The 15,683-nt window shown below is 40.9% G+C and overlaps 1 protein-coding gene across 6 annotated transcripts in view; it reads right to left on the minus strand.

Moving 5' to 3' along the window:
- The window catches only part of NEDD4 (neural precursor cell expressed, developmentally down-regulated 4, E3 ubiquitin protein ligase), a 168,644-nt gene that overhangs the window by 22,441 nt on the left and 130,520 nt on the right, over nucleotides 1-15,683 (minus strand). For all 6 annotated transcript variants that reach the window (XM_025390430.1, XM_025390431.1, XM_025390429.1 and 3 more), the window contains 8 exons: nucleotides 13,836-13,953; nucleotides 13,584-13,751; nucleotides 9,272-9,337; nucleotides 5,598-5,717; nucleotides 3,189-3,389; nucleotides 1,497-1,577; nucleotides 882-936; nucleotides 733-791 (listed from right to left, as the gene is read on the minus strand). In XM_025390430.1, the coding sequence (XP_025246215.1) occupies nucleotides 733-791; nucleotides 882-936; nucleotides 1,497-1,577; nucleotides 3,189-3,389; nucleotides 5,598-5,717; nucleotides 9,272-9,337; nucleotides 13,584-13,751; nucleotides 13,836-13,953 (868 nt within the window). The remainder of the gene's footprint in view (nucleotides 1-732; nucleotides 792-881; nucleotides 937-1,496; nucleotides 1,578-3,188; nucleotides 3,390-5,597; nucleotides 5,718-9,271; nucleotides 9,338-13,583; nucleotides 13,752-13,835; nucleotides 13,954-15,683) is intronic.

Here is a 15,683-nt window from a genome sequence, read left to right on the forward strand (position 1 = left end):
TGCCCACTTTTTGATGGGGTTGTTTTTTTCTTTTTCTTTTTCTTTTTTTTGAGATGGAGTCTCGCTCTGTCACCCAGGCTAGGACGTGGTGGTGCAATCTCTCAGCTCACCGCAACCTCCGCCTCCTGGGTTCAGGTGATTCTCCTGCCTCGGCCTCCCAAGTAGCTGGGACTACAGGTGTCTGCTACCATGCCTAACTAATATTTTTTGCATTTTTAGTAGAGACAGGGTTTCACCATATTGGCCAGGCCGGTCTTGAACTCCTGACCTCAGGTGATCCACCTGCCTTGGCCTCCCAAAATGCTGGGATTACAGGTGTGAGCCTGGCCTGATTTCTATAAAAAAATTTAAGAATGACCCTGGAGTGGATAGGGTGCTGCTACTTCCTCATCTGGATACACTCTCTGCTCCTCTCTGATTTGTGGAGGACTGTCAACATTCTTGTTCAGACAGTGGCAGGCACCCGCCTGAGCTCAGCAGCCCACACTGCCTTAGCATTCCGACCGTCTGGCTCACCTGTCTCCCACTGCTATTGCATAGGGTAAAGATAATGACGTCATAGAATCTTTTCAAATAACTGAGACTTGGAGTATGGAAAATGGGGGAGAGGAGAGAGAATGGCCAATGTGCTTTCCTCTCAATGCCTGTAGGGTTATGCCCTTGAGTATCTGCTCTTGAAGAGACAGGTGAGGGGACAGTCCCATCAGAGCACATCGGCACAGAGAGACTTACTGGTCCAGTTATTGCTACGTTCTGCAACCGAGGATCTTCCCATTGTGTTCTTTTTATATCTGAAGGGAAGAAAAAGAAAAATGGTGTACTTTCTCACACATAAAATTTATTACAAAAAATAACATAATGAAAAATCGCATTGCACATACTGTGATTTATGTAGAAGATTCTTCCATCTGTGTGAGTTCTCTCTTCCCATCCTGGCTATAATGAAGAATGTATTTCAACTATGTTAGGATAGGGTTTTAGATGAATGGATAGAAAAACAGCACTGGTTGTATGGTTAACTTGCATATTCCATTCGATTCTTAGAAGGTATCAACCTTTTTTAATTTTTAATTTAATTTTTATTTTTTTGAGATGGAGTCTTGCTCTTTCACCCAGGCTGGAGTGCAGTGGCGCTATCTTGGCTCACTGCAAGCTCCGCCTCCCGGGTTTACGCCATTCTCCTGCCTCAGCCTCCCGAGTAGCTGGGACTACAGGCGCCCACCACCACGTCCGGCTAATTTTTTGTATTTTTAGTAGAGACGGGGTTTCACCGTGTTCGCCAACATGGCGTGTTGGCCAGGATGGTCTGGATCTCCTGACCTCGTGATCCACCCACCTCAGCCTCCCAAAGTGCTGGGATTACAGGCATGAGCCACCGCGCCCAGCCTACATTTTAATAATAATATTAATTATAGCTGATAAAGAACGACTATATCCAAAAATACAAAATATTTGAGATAGCCAAGTTAGATGGGTTAGCATTTCTATACACTTACAGGTAAAGGCCCTAGATCACTGGAAGTATCAAGTGATGTCTTTCCTCTCAGATGGGCTGGAATTTTCAATCTTGGATCTTCCTTTTTTGGTAGAGCAAATAAAGAACAATACACACACACAAATTTTAAAATAATGAAAGTCAGTCTGTTACCATGTTTTCTAGCATCAATGGATATTTAAAATATTCTCTTGTAAAAGTCAATTTATACTTTATTTCCTAAATATGCGACATAATATTTTCTCCTTCTAAAATCTATCACTCTCAGGCTATAATATCAAAAGGAATAAGGAGCAGTTCTCAGGGATCACCACTAACTGGTAATCTCTTTTGCCCCACGCTTTAGGAAATGTGTCACATACGGCTTTTCTCTATGTAAAAACTGGTGAAAGAGTGGGACATTAAATTGGACCACATGATATTTCTTTCATTGATTTTTTTTGAGATGGAGTTTCACTCTTGTCACCCAGGCTGGAATGCAATGGCACCATCTCAGCTCACTGCAACCTCTGCCTCCCAGGTTCCAGGGATTCTCCTGCCTCAGTCTCCTGGGTAGCTGGGATTACAGGCATGCACTACCATGCCCGGCTAATTTTTGTATTTTTAGTAGAGATGGGGTTTCACCATGTTGGCCAGGCTAGTCTTGAACTCCTGACCTCAGATGGTCCACTCACCTTGGCCTCCCAAAGTGCTGGGATTACAGGCGTAAGCCACCGTGCCCGGCCCTGGACCACATGGTATTTCTAAGCCCCAGAACATACATTTTGCCAGCTATCTGTTCAAGGGTTGATTAATATTTTTGAATAACAGGAAGGTAAGCCCAAAAACGTTATCAAAGGCCAATTCAGAATGTTAAAAAAGAGAACAAAATTCAATTTATTTGGTTTAATTTACATATATTATCTTAATAGTATTAATTTATTAAATAATTTTAGTATTATTTAAGCTATGTTGGTCTTTTAATAATTAAAATCTATTCATCTGCTGCTAATTTTAAGTAATTTTTCTTTTTATTTATTTATTTTTTTGAGATGGAGTCTCGCTCTGTTGCCCAGGCTGGAGTGCAGTGGTGCGATCCCAGCTCACTGCAAGCTCCACCTCCTCAGTTCATGCCATTCTCCAGCCTCAGTCTCCCAAGCAGCTGAGGTTTCACCATGTTAGCCAGGATGGTCTTGATCTCCTGATCTTGTGATCTGTCCCCCTCAGCCTCCCAAAGTGCTGGGATTACAGGCGTGAGTCACTGTACCTGGCCTTTAAGTAATTTTTCTGTTAGTAGTAAGCCAAGCACTAAACAACTTTAAGCCTTATCTTAAAATAAAAATACTTGTTTTACCTAGCCTCACAAGGTTTTTCTGATATTAAATGAGATATGGATTCAAAAGTGCTTTGGAGCTATAAAGCCTCATATAAAAGCAAAGGGTTATTCCTATATATCTTCCTAAGCATTTGTGGCTAGTGAGCTAAAAACTGGAAATAGGAAGTAAACACAAATATCTCCGTAATCCAAAACAATATTAAAAAGAGGCATAAGCATTATCTTGAATACATATAATATTATTAAGAATTCAATATGTCTTTCAATGAATATTAGGAAACACAGGTTATAGAAATACACACTTAAAGATTGTAAGGAACTATACATAAGAGATGATTATTGTTGTTATAAATTTAAATGGAAGAGTGTCAAAGTTACCCAGGTGGTGGTTTTAGTGTTGTGGTCAATAAAGAAAGGCCTCCCATTTGGCGCATGTCGGACTTCCCAGCCTTTAGGAAGGAATCCTTGCTCAATTTCAGATGGCTGGGTCACCTGCTGGCTTGAATCACTGGTGGAGGCTTGTGACTGAGGGCCCGCAGAACTCTGGCTTGATGTCAGCTGACTGGTCTCCACTGTGGCCTAGCACATTAATGAAATCATACTGTAATATTTTATAGAGAGAAAACTCACAAATAGATGCAGTTAAAAAGGTAACCTAACCTGCAAGCAGAATACACACCCTCCATTAAAGAGATTCTACATATTTGAGGCTCATTTTCAAATGTAGTTATGGCATATTAATATTTTCCCAACATTTTAATAATGCATTACATTTAATAACATTTAATAACACTTTTCCAATACATTATTTTGTATAACTTTATTTTTACAGTAATTTATAATTTCTCAACTCATTCTCAAGCAGTAAGATGGTAGTTAACAGTCTGCTGTGGGTGCATCTGACTGAAGGAGCGAGGTCCACAAGCGCAAGTCCTAGCCGCAAGGGGAGCTCTGGTGCCTATAGGAGGAGGTCGTCTTTGTTTTCCCAAAACTCATAGGATGGGGAATTCCTCATACACAGAAGTAGATTCAAATGTTGGGCAGACAAAATGAATGGCAAATATCTACCACAGAAATGGATAAGTGAAATGTAACATATTCATGACAGAATATTAGTAGTTAAGAGAAATACACTGGATCTATAAATAACAATATAGACAGAGCTTTAAAACAATGTTAAGCAAAAAAAGGTGTAGACTTATGGGGCAAAGTTTTTTTTAATTGAGCAGCACCTCATTCTGTAAAATAAAATGAGTGTTCTCTCATTGCAAAATTAGAAACACAGGCATATAAACAATATTTTACATTTTCTTTTCTTTTTTTTTTTTTTGGAGACGGAGTTTTGCTCTGTTGCCCAGGCTGGAGTACAGGGGCGCAATCTTGGCTCATTGCAAGCTCCACCTCCCAGGTTCGATCAATTCTCCGGCCTCAGCCTCCCAAGTAGCTGGGATTACAGGCATGTGCCACCATGCCCGGCTAATTTTATTTTACATTTTTAAAGCTCTTTATGTAAGTATATAAAAAAGGCTAAAAGAATACACAAGAAATTCAAGATGGTGGTTCCCCCTGGGGAATGGGACCAAGAGCTTGGCTAAAAGGAATTTAGCTTAATCTATAAGACTCTATTTTTAAAAATAAAATGTCTGGAAATTAATATGGTAACTTGTTAATGATGGTAATTCTGAGTGTAAAGAATATGTGCATTTGCTATATTATTCTCTGCACTTTTCAGTGCTAAAATATTTCTCAACAAGAGACACGGTGGTAAGAGAAAATAAATATTTTGCTAAACACTTACAAGGAAATATTATAGATGAAACTGTTGCCAAGGGGAGGTGTCATCAGCATAAACTTCTTTTTTTTGAGATGGAGTTTCGCTCTTGTTGCCCAGACTGGAGCACAATGGCACAATCTCGGCTCACTGCAACCTCCGCCTCTTGGGTTCAAGTGATTCGCCTGCCTCAGTCTCCCGAGTAGCTGGGATTACAGGCATGCGCTACCATACCTGGCTAATTTTTGTATTTTTAGTAGAGATGGGGTTTCTCCGTGTTGATCAGGCTGATCTTGAACTCCCAACCTCAGGTGATCCACCCGCCTAGGCCTCCCAAAGTGCTGGGATTACAGGCATGAGCCACCTTGCCCAGCCCAGCATAAACTTCTTTAATAGATACCAATCGACAAGATTATCTTTTAGTTAAAATAACAATCTTAACTATTCAAATTACAAAAATACCCCAAAACTAGATCATTTGCTTTTTCCTTATTCTCATTTGAACTTGTTTTATATAATAACAAGTGGTAATTCATGTATATTAGAGATTCATAGGGAATGGCAGACACTTAACATCAGTGTCAGAAAATAAATAATTAGAAGATGCTACGGCCAGGCACGGTGGCTCATGCCTGTAATTCCAGCACTTTAGGAGGCTGAGGTGGGTGGATCACCTGCGATAGGAGTTTCAGATCAGTCTGGCCAACATAGTGAAACCCCATCTCTACTAAAAATACAAAAATTAGCTGGGCGTGGTGGCGTGCGCCTGTAGTCCCAGCTACTTGGGACGCTGAGGCAGGAGAATTGCTTGAACCCAGGAGGCAGAGGTGCAGTGAGCCAAGATCACGCCACTGCACTCCAGCCTGGGTGACAAGAGCGAGACTCCATCTCAAAAAAAAAAAAAAAAAGAAGATTCTAGAAGTATCCAGCGTATACTACAAAGTGATGTACTAGTTGACATAGGGATGTGACAGTTGAAATCCTATAAGAAAGCAAGTGAACAAAATGCAGGATACCTGTACAGTGGGCTTTGTCCAAGTAGTCGTTCTGGAATTGTGATCTACATAATATGATCTTCCTCTTTCATCTTGTTTTTCTTCCCAACCTGGTGGTAATCCAGATGAAGTAGGCAAAAGCTACAGTGAAGCATAACAGAAGAATTAAATACATCAAGTTTAAGAATCCTTCTATCACCCCCAAAAGTTCCCTCCGTCCCTATCCCTACTCTCAGCCGGAAACAACCACTCATCTGCTCTCTGTTGCTACAATTTTGCCTTTTCTAGAAATATATATATATATATAGAGAGAGAGAGCGAGAGAGAAACAGAGTCTTGCTCTGTTGTCCAGGCTGGAATGCAGTGGTGCAATCTTGGCTCACTGCAACCTCTGCCTCTCGGGTTCAAGCTATTCTCGTGCCTCAGCCTCCTGAGTAGCTGGGATTACAGGCATGTGCCAACACACGCAGCTAGTTTTTGTATTTTTAGTAACAACAGGGTTTCACCATATTGGCCAGGCTGGTCTTGAACTCCTGACCTCAAGTGAGCCACCTGCCTCAGCCTCCCAAAATGCTGAGGTTACAGGCATGAGCCACTGTGCCTGACCAGAAGACTTAAATATTAACAAGAAAGAATCCTTTGAAAAGCACCACATCCCTTCTTCACTACTTGCTTGCTTTAAAACAATTCATATTTTATTTTATTTTGAACTAAAACCATGTATTATAATAAAAATGGGTAAATTATACATTTTAGTGAAGTAAACCACATTTCAAATATTTTAAAATGTGCAAAATAAAGTGTACAGTATTTCACTTGGGGAAAAAAAACACTAGAACAATAATGTTGAGAGTGATAACAACCCTAATAAAACATCCCAACAATAACAAGCACACGCTCTGTTTAACACGGATAATGTCATTTATTTCCCACCCGAATTTCAATGAGATAATTACTAATACTGGCTCATTTTACTGATGAGTAAACAGAAGCTTACAATATAGAAGTAACTTGCTACTACACTTGGTCTTAGCCAAAAGGCCGAGAGTGATGGAATTAACCTGTTAAGCGACACTGCTTCTAAGGAATGGAGCTGAGATTTGAACCCAGGTAATCTAACAACAGAAATCATGCGTATCTGCTGAATCAAGGGTTACTGCTGCCTTGTTTCTCTAAAAGCTAGGAGATGCTATTTATCATAGTTTGTTAAAAATGAGTAAAGAGAGGTTTGGTTATTTCCAGGCTTACTTAAAATAGTCCTAAATCCAGGCTGGGTGTAGTGGCTCACCCCTATAATCCCAGCACTTTGAGAGGCTGAGGTGGGTGGATCACCTGAGTTCAGGAGGTTGAGGCCAGCCTGGCCAACATGGTGAAACCTCGTCTCTACTAAAAATACAAAAAAAAATTAACTGGGCATGGTGGTGGGCACCTATCCCAGCTACTCAGGAGGCTGAGACAGGAGAACTGCTTGAACTGGGAGGCAGGGGTTACAGTGATCTGAGATTGCACCATTGCACTCTAGCCTGGGCAACAGAGCAAAACTCCGACTCAAAAAAAACCACAAAAATTAGCTGGGCATGGTGGTGCATGCCTGCAGTCCCAGCTACTCAAGAGGCTGAGGCAGGAGAATCGCTTGAACCCAGGAGGCGGAGGTTGCAGTGAGCTGAGATTGCGCCACTGCACTCCAGCCTGGGCAACAGAGCAAGACTGTCTCCAAAAAAAAAGTCCTAAATCTGGCCTTCCTGTTGTTATTTTGAAGCAGATTAGACTTGGTTTGGTGTGGCTCCTTTAGGTGTCTTACAACATAAAAACCAACACCACCAGTCTCCACACTGAAGACACCACTTACTAGATACACAGGAGCCCTACATACTTTGCTGACAGTTGTGATGAACTGTTAGATCACAAAATGATGGATTTAAATGCTGCCCAGTTCTACAAATGTCCATCAGCTGGTGAACAGATAAATGTAGTGGATATATCTCTACAATGGAATACCGTGCACTAATAGAGGCATGCAATAACATGGATCTATGTGAAAACAGCATGCTAAGTGAAAAAGGTCAGACACATAAGCCTACACCCTACAACTCCCTTTACATGAGATTTCTAGAAAAGGCAAAACTGTAGCAATAGAGAGCAGATGAGTGGTTCCTTGCAGCTGAGAGTAGGCATAGGGATTGAGGGAACTTTTCGGGCTGATAGAAGGTTCTTAAACTTGATTGTGGTGATGTCTCCATAACTGTATACATTTACAAAAACTCTTTAATTGTATGATCAAACATGGCTGGATTTTATGGTATGTAAATTACACTCCAAGACAGCTCTTAAAAAAAAAAAACCCAATCAATGTATTGAGGGGAAAAAAAGGCATGGAAACAACTTTTCTGGTACATAAAATATACATCATCTCAAGATTCTGCTGCTCATCCGAAGCACCTAAAGTAGTGTCTTGGGTGAATGTCTGTCAGTCAACGAGAACTTCCACATATTCATTGTATAGACGACATTATAAGGTGCAGAGGGAAAAATACCAGGAACTCGACTTGAGCAGGCTCTGATCTAATGGAGGAGGCTGGACAGATGACAGTGAGTGACAGTAAGGCCAGCGAAGGTAGTCTTTCAATGGCATCTGTCCTCTTGTTGATGGTCAATATTGACCAGAGCAATGGATGCATAGGTGGGTGACGTGTCATTCCTCAGCACAGGATCTGTGTCCCATTCTTAGTGCAGGGTGTTATTCAGACAGATAAACCACTCATGGGCTGAGGATTTTGAAGCCTCTGCATTGTTGTCCTAGAACATACCCTGTTTTTCAAAGCTGATATCTAGACTGCCATTCCAAATTCCAGACGGTTAGGGAAGAAAATGAGAAAGCCATTCCAAGCAGGGAAATGGAATGCACGCAGACTCAGAAGTGGGAGAGAATCAGGACATGGGAACAGTCTGCTTGGAAGAAAAAGCATAGACAGGAATGAAGGCAGCAGGAGGCTTCTGTTGGGGGATAAGGAGAAGGGTAGGCTGAAGAGGCTGGGAGCCTGGGAGTTTTACTTTAGTTTCAAAAACAAGTAGGGTCTTTGGAAAAGGGAGACAAACTCAGAGTAGTGAGGCTTGTGTCAGGAAGAGGATGGAGGCAGGGTTAAGGTTCAAGCTGCCATCCAGGCTGTGACTGGGACAGCACTGAGCAGGAAGCAGAAGGCCTTAGTAGACTGGTGGATGTGATACTGCAGGGAAGAAACAGACCAGGGACTGATAAACTCCAGCCTGGCCGCCAGGCGTGTCAATGCCAGTGCACACCTGAGTGATGAAACCCTGGCTATGCTTCATGTACAGGGCAGACATGGCTGCTGGATGCCATGTGCTTACGCAGAGCATCGGCAATTGGACACAGTGATCCTGAATTGTATGCTGCATGCAGCGGACCACCTCTAGCCAGCATGGCGCTTCAACCGACAAGCCCAGATACCACCCACGGCCCCCATATGCAGAGACTTTGCTTTTAACATGGGAGAGACAGTTCTGCATGTTTTGTCTTTGAGGCCTTTCCCTGAACATCACCACCTGGAGCCTACATTCTCTGCTGTATTAGTTCCCTGTAAGGCAAACGTTCACACTTAGTCTTCTAAATAATAAAAAATAAAAAGAGATGCTGAGTTTTATATTTTTATTGATTGATGGGAGAGGGTAAAACTCACCACAGGAAGTGCAGGTTGTTCCTCAAAAGTATAGGCTTGTAAGCTGCCTCTTCTGCTGGAATGATTCTTGTAAAAAAACAAGACAACAGAAGGAGAATACCTTGAGATTTGTCATTTGTCTCTGAGCATCAGCTAAGGTAGTGAGGGTAAGTATGACAGGGAAGAGAAGGCTGGCTAGGATGCAGCTGTCAAGACTGCAGGCTGAGGCACGTGGTCGCTCTCAGCCCCCAACGTGGACACCTTCACACATCCAGCTCCCACACCCCGGGTGCTGGACTGCCTCCTGGACACCTTCTCTTGAATGTCTCACAGAAACTATTCTCAAATACACTCTCTCTCCACTTTAGTTACTAGTTTTATTGTTGTTTTAACTTCAAGTTTTCATCTTTTGTCACTTCGATGACAATGGCAGCAATATCCTAATAAGTTTCCTCATTGTAAGTCTTACTTCCTTAAGTCCATTCTCCATGCTGCACGCTGCAGGTTCAGAGCATCCTGCAGTGCACAGCCAGTCCTGTCATTCTGGAGCTGAAGCCCATGACAGCACAGAAAACAATGCTTCCTGAGCACCACGACCTGCCTCTTCCTGACTTCTTCTGCCACTTCCCACTTTGCAATCCACCCCTTGGACATTCCAGACTACTTGTTTCCTGGAAATCTCTTGTTCATTCTTTGCTTATGTTTTTCTATTCATGCTATTATCACTATCCAAAATATCTTAGTTTTGTTATTTAACGACATCAAAATTTACAATGCACGTACAAATTAAATCAGAATATCCACTGTAGTACTGTTTATAATAGTACTGTAAACAATCTAAAGTCTTTTAATAGGAGACTGGTGAAATACCTTAAGGACGACTTGTACAATGGAATATGCCAGAGTTTAGTGATTGTTTTAGTTGGTTTCTAAAGGAGTACATCTATATATACTGAAATGGTTCAATGTCTAAGAGACAGCAAGTGAACAAAGCAAGTTACCAAAAAGTATGTTTAAGATGATCTCAGGCTAAAAAATCACCTACAAATATATGTGTATGCATGCATGTTTATGAATATACAGAAAAAGTTTCCATATATGTATGCATGTGATTTATCACCAGCAAATCAATATCATTTATTCTTTAGTCTTTGACCACTAATAGTGACTGAGGGAGCATACACTAGTGGTAAGATGGAAAATTTAATTTTTATTTATTTATTATTTATTTATTTATTTTACTTATTTATTTTTTTGAGCCAGAGTCTTGCTCTGTCGCCCAGGCTGGAATGCAGAGGCACGATCTTGTCTCACTGCAACCTCCACCTCCCAGGTTCAAGCAATTCTCCTGCCTCAGCCTACTGAGTAGCTGGGATTACAGACACGTGCCACTGTACCCGGCTAATTTTTATATTTTTAATAGAGACGGGGTTTCGCCATGTTGGCCAGGCTGGTCTCGAACTCCTGACCTCATGTGATCTGCCCGCCTTGGCCTCTCAAAGTGCTGGAATTACAGGTGTGAGCCACGATGCCCAGCCTTAAGTTTTATTTTATATACCTAAATACAATTTCAATTTGTAACCGTAACCATACAGTGCTTTAAAAATATTTTTTAAAAATAGATAACAATCATCCATGTTACAAAATTCGAAAGGAGCCTAGGCAACAATATTATACCCAGTCTCTACAAAAATTTTTTTAAAAATTAGTGGGGGTACAATGGCATGTGCCTGTAGTACCAGCTACTCCAGAGGCTGAGGTGGGAGAATCCCTTGAGCTCAGAAGTTTGAGATTGCGGTGAGCTATGATCATGCTACTGCACTCCAGCCTGGGCGACAGTGAGATCCTATCTCAAAAAACCAAAAGGTACAAACAATATATATCCTGTTCATTCTTTGCCTCTCTTTAGAGGCAAGCAACGTTACTAGTTTCCTGTTTCGTTCTTGAGTAAATCATACACACATTTATGCTCTGCATTTAAGTAATTTACATAAATCCTGGCATAACAAACACACTGTTCTGTACCTTGCTGTTTTTCATTTACCAGCAGCTCTTAGGGATTGTTCCATCTGACATATACACTTGAGCCCACCTTGCTCTCTTCAATGGCTGCATAGTATCACACTATATGGTTGCCAGGTATTACTTTAAGTAAAAAAAAAAAAATACCAGGAAGAAAAGGGATGGGACTGCATGTGATTTATCACCAGTGAATCAATATAGTTTATTCTTTTTTTTTCTTGAGATGGAGTTTCACTGTCACCTAAGCTGGAGTGCAATGGTGCGATCTTGGCTCACTGCAACCTGTGCCTCCTGGGTTCAAGCAATTCTTCTACCTCAGCCTCCTGAGTAGCTGGGATTACAGGTGTGCACCACCACACCCAGCTATTTTTATATTTTTAGTAGTGACAAGGTTTCGCCATGTTGCCCAGGCTGGTCTTGAACTCCTGACCTCAAGCCATCTGTCCACCTCAGCCTCCCAAAGTGCTGGGATGATGGGCATGAGCCACCATGCCCGGCCTAATGTAGTTTATTCTTTAGGTCTTTGACTGCCCTGTCTTACCCTCCTGTGAAAAAATGAAATGAATGAAGACAGAACAGACAAATGGAAGAAAGGAAGGGCAGGAGGCAGGCAGGCAGATTTATTGGTGAATATTCATATTCACGTACAACTATCTACTGTGAAGCTTCTTGAAGAAGATGCTAGAGCAGAGGTTAGCACACATTTCCTGTTAAGGTCCAGACAGTAAATACTGACTGTGGGCCATATGGTTGCTGCTGTAACTACTCAATTCAGATGATGTAGTGTGAAAGCAGAGATGGGCAATATCTAAACAAATGATGTGGCTGTATTTCAGTGGTAATTATTCATAACAGGCAGCTGCCGATTTGGCCCACCGGTTGTAGTTTGATTTCCTCTGCACTAGAATATAAGTCCCATGAAGGCAGGAGATATTGTTAATTTTATTTACTGATGTATCCTCAGTAACTAGCATATAGTATCTTGCTCTCAATAAATATTTACTTGCTCTCAGTAAATATTTACTAACTAAATGACAGGCATGGAAACCTCAACTGGAAATGACAAATAGCATCCTCTCAGAGAGTAATCTTTGGCTCCTACTGAATCTCCCGATGATAGAGTTTAGACAGCTAGCTATGAAGTTCTCATCATAGAAGCATATACTGGAATACTTTATTCTGAACCCTATGGACAACAGTTTTTACAGTAGTGGCTGAAGTGAAAATGTCATCGATTTCCTTGTTTAGTCAAAGTATATCAATTCTTATTCATATATACCTGTTGGTGACATTTGTGATATCATGTTAAAACTTCAGGTCAGAAGCAGTGGCTCATGCCTGTAATCCCAGCACTTTGGGAGTCTGAGGCGGGTGGATCACTTGAGGCTAGGAGTTCAAGACCAGCCTGGTCAACAGGGTCAAACTCCTCCATCTCTACTAAAAATACAAAAATTAGCTGGGCGTGGTGGTGTGCGCCTGTAATCCCAGTTATTCAGGAGGCTAAGGCATGAGAATCGCTTGAAGCTGGGAGGTGGAGTGTGCAGTGAGCCAAGACAGCACCACTGCACTCCAGTCTAGGTGACAGAGTGAGACGTCTCAAAACAAACAAACAGACAAACAAACAAAAAACCAACTTCAGCATAACTGGGAGAGAGAAAAGCACTCCCTAACATCCAGGAGCTGGCCTGGCACTCATAGCTAAGATCAAGACAAAATCAAGACCACTCTATAATTGTGGCTGAATATAGACAAAACATGAACACTGTCCAAGCCACAAAATACCAAACACTTCCCTCTCCTGGCAAATGTGAGTGACTGTTCTACTTTGCTAATCATAGCTTTAGCCTCACTACGGATAAGATTTGAGATGCAAAATCATAGAATTATCCCTGATTCCCAACAGCATCTCACACAGAGCAAAGTCCTGCTTCCTAAAACCCTCTTCAAAATCACTTAATGGGAGCCCAAATCCTTAAAGTCTTTTCTAACATTCTGCTACCAAAACACCATGGTGCGTGTTCTCCCTTGCCGAAATGAATAATAAACCCAAGTTGTTCAATTACAAATGTGTCCCTAGTGATTTTTGTCTGGAGGGTATTCACATAACGGAAATTTGGCTGCCATGACTCTGGTCCATACTATTGATGGGGATATTTGAAAAATGCCCATGTTATAAAGTCCCAAGATCCCTAACATATTATTACATATTATTGCATTTAAGACAAAATTTTACATAAAAGTTACTTGTTGAATGGTATAATAAGCATAATATAAACTACTGAAGCCATAACAAAATCTAAGAGCGTCTTACTGAGCTGGATGCTGACTGGCTTGTGGCTGAATTTCCAAAAATGGTGAGTCTGGCATTCAATTCTTCTGCAAGATGAGTTGGAACATCCAAGTTACTTGATGGTGGAGGTGATGGGAAGGCCTGGCTACTATACATGGTGGCTTCATCTTCTCTTATAATTTCCCAGTTCTAAAATGAACAGAATAAGCTTGAGCCACACATACTTTATTGCTATAACGTGTCTATCAGGGAGAACTAGGGAACTACTTATACCTCGGAAGACTCTCGGTTATCAACACTTTCTGTTTCCTCGGATATTTGCCGCCTGGTGGTAAATGCACGTTGTGCTTGCAGTTGAATGTTGCCATTCTCAGCATCTGTTAGGTTGTCCCTATATTGGAAGTATAAAAAGTCATCATCCATGTCTTAAGCAGTTAAAATGATTGTCAAAGATTCTGTGATCGTTGAAAAAAAAAACCTACATTAGATCAATAAAAAAATGTATTGTCTGGCCGGGCGCGGTGGCTCACGCCTGTACTCCCAGCACTTTCGGAGGCCGAGGCGGGTGGATCATGAGGTCAGGAGATCGAGACCATCCTGGCCAACATGGTGAAACCCCATCTCTACTAAAAATACAAAAAATTAGCTAGGCGTGGTGGTGGGTGCCTGTAGTCCCAGCTACTTGGGAGGCTGAGGCAGGAGAATGACATGAACCCGGGAGGCAGAGCTTGCAGTGAGCCGAGATCACGCCACTGCACTCCAGTCTGGGCAACAGAGCGAGACTGCGTCTCAAAAAAAAAAAAAAAAAGTATTGTCTTTGATCAAAGGCTATTTCAACATGCATAGATTCAATCATGGGTAGGCAGACTGGTATATTTAGAGTACCTTACTGAGTTTAAGGTTTTGTGGAAAGGTACAACATGTCTGATTTGATATTTAAGTGTCACTGTGTCTAGGATAATGTCCAACACATATAGGTACTCAAAAATATTTGTTGAATGAATGACTATCAGAGAGCTTCACAGATTATATTTCATTACATTATTTTGCCATGTTATTATAAGAGTAATAGAGTTACACATACATTTTTGTGAATCAGATAGTATATTTTCTAGAATTGGTCTTAAGCCAGGAGTAGAGTACTCCATGCATCAATGTGAAGGGCAGAATGAAAGATGGTGTAATAATTTTATAATGAAAAGCTTAGGAATTACATATCTGTTAGGAATGGTATCTGTTTTTGGTAATATACAGTCATGAGCCTGTTCTGAAAACGGTAATAGTAAAGATTTGTCTGAGCTTAGGAGTACAATAAATCAGATTGGACGGTTAATGAGCATTTAAAAAAAAATAGAAAGAATGAATACGACCTAGTATTTGATAGCTTAACAGGTGACTACAGTCAATAATAATTGAATTGTACATTTAAAAACAACCAGAAGACTGTAATTGGATTGTTTGTAAGAAAAAGGATAAAGGCTTGTGAGGATGGACACCCCACTTTCCACGATGTGATTATTATGCCTTGCATGCCTACATCAAAACATCTCATGTACCCCACAAATATATATACCTATTAGGGACCCACAAAAATTTAAAAAAAAAATCAGATTGAACACCCTTACCCCAGTCATTTATATTATTCTAATTATTTGCATTTAATATAACCAGTCTATCAGATCAAGAATTTTGTTCAAATATTTAATAATAAAATTATTGTTAATTTATTTAATGCCACATGAGCTCAGGCTAGTTGGAAGACCAGTTCTTACTGTACTGTAGCTAAAGAAAACATAACTTTGATACATAGTTCTAAGGGAAAGCTTGTTTTTTTTCCCCCTAAATATTTGATTTTGGCTACCTGAAAATGACATCAGCCACAGTGAAAGAAATGTCATTTTGCTCAAGTAAGGCTTGCCATAATACTGAGGTATGCAACAGGGCAATTCTGCAGAATTTTATAGTGTCTTCAGCTTTGCAGTCTGTATGTCACTCTATGAAGACTGAAGCTTCTGTGCCATGAAGTACTTGAATTGCTGATTTGTTTTGGAAGGATATGAGAACAGAAAATATCTATGAAAGTGCCTGGCATATATCAGGCACAAAATATCTAAGCCAAAA

The sequence above is a fragment of the Theropithecus gelada genome, chromosome 7a, assembly GCF_003255815.1.
Source record: "Theropithecus gelada isolate Dixy chromosome 7a, Tgel_1.0, whole genome shotgun sequence".
NCBI lineage: Eukaryota > Metazoa > Chordata > Mammalia > Primates > Cercopithecidae > Theropithecus > Theropithecus gelada.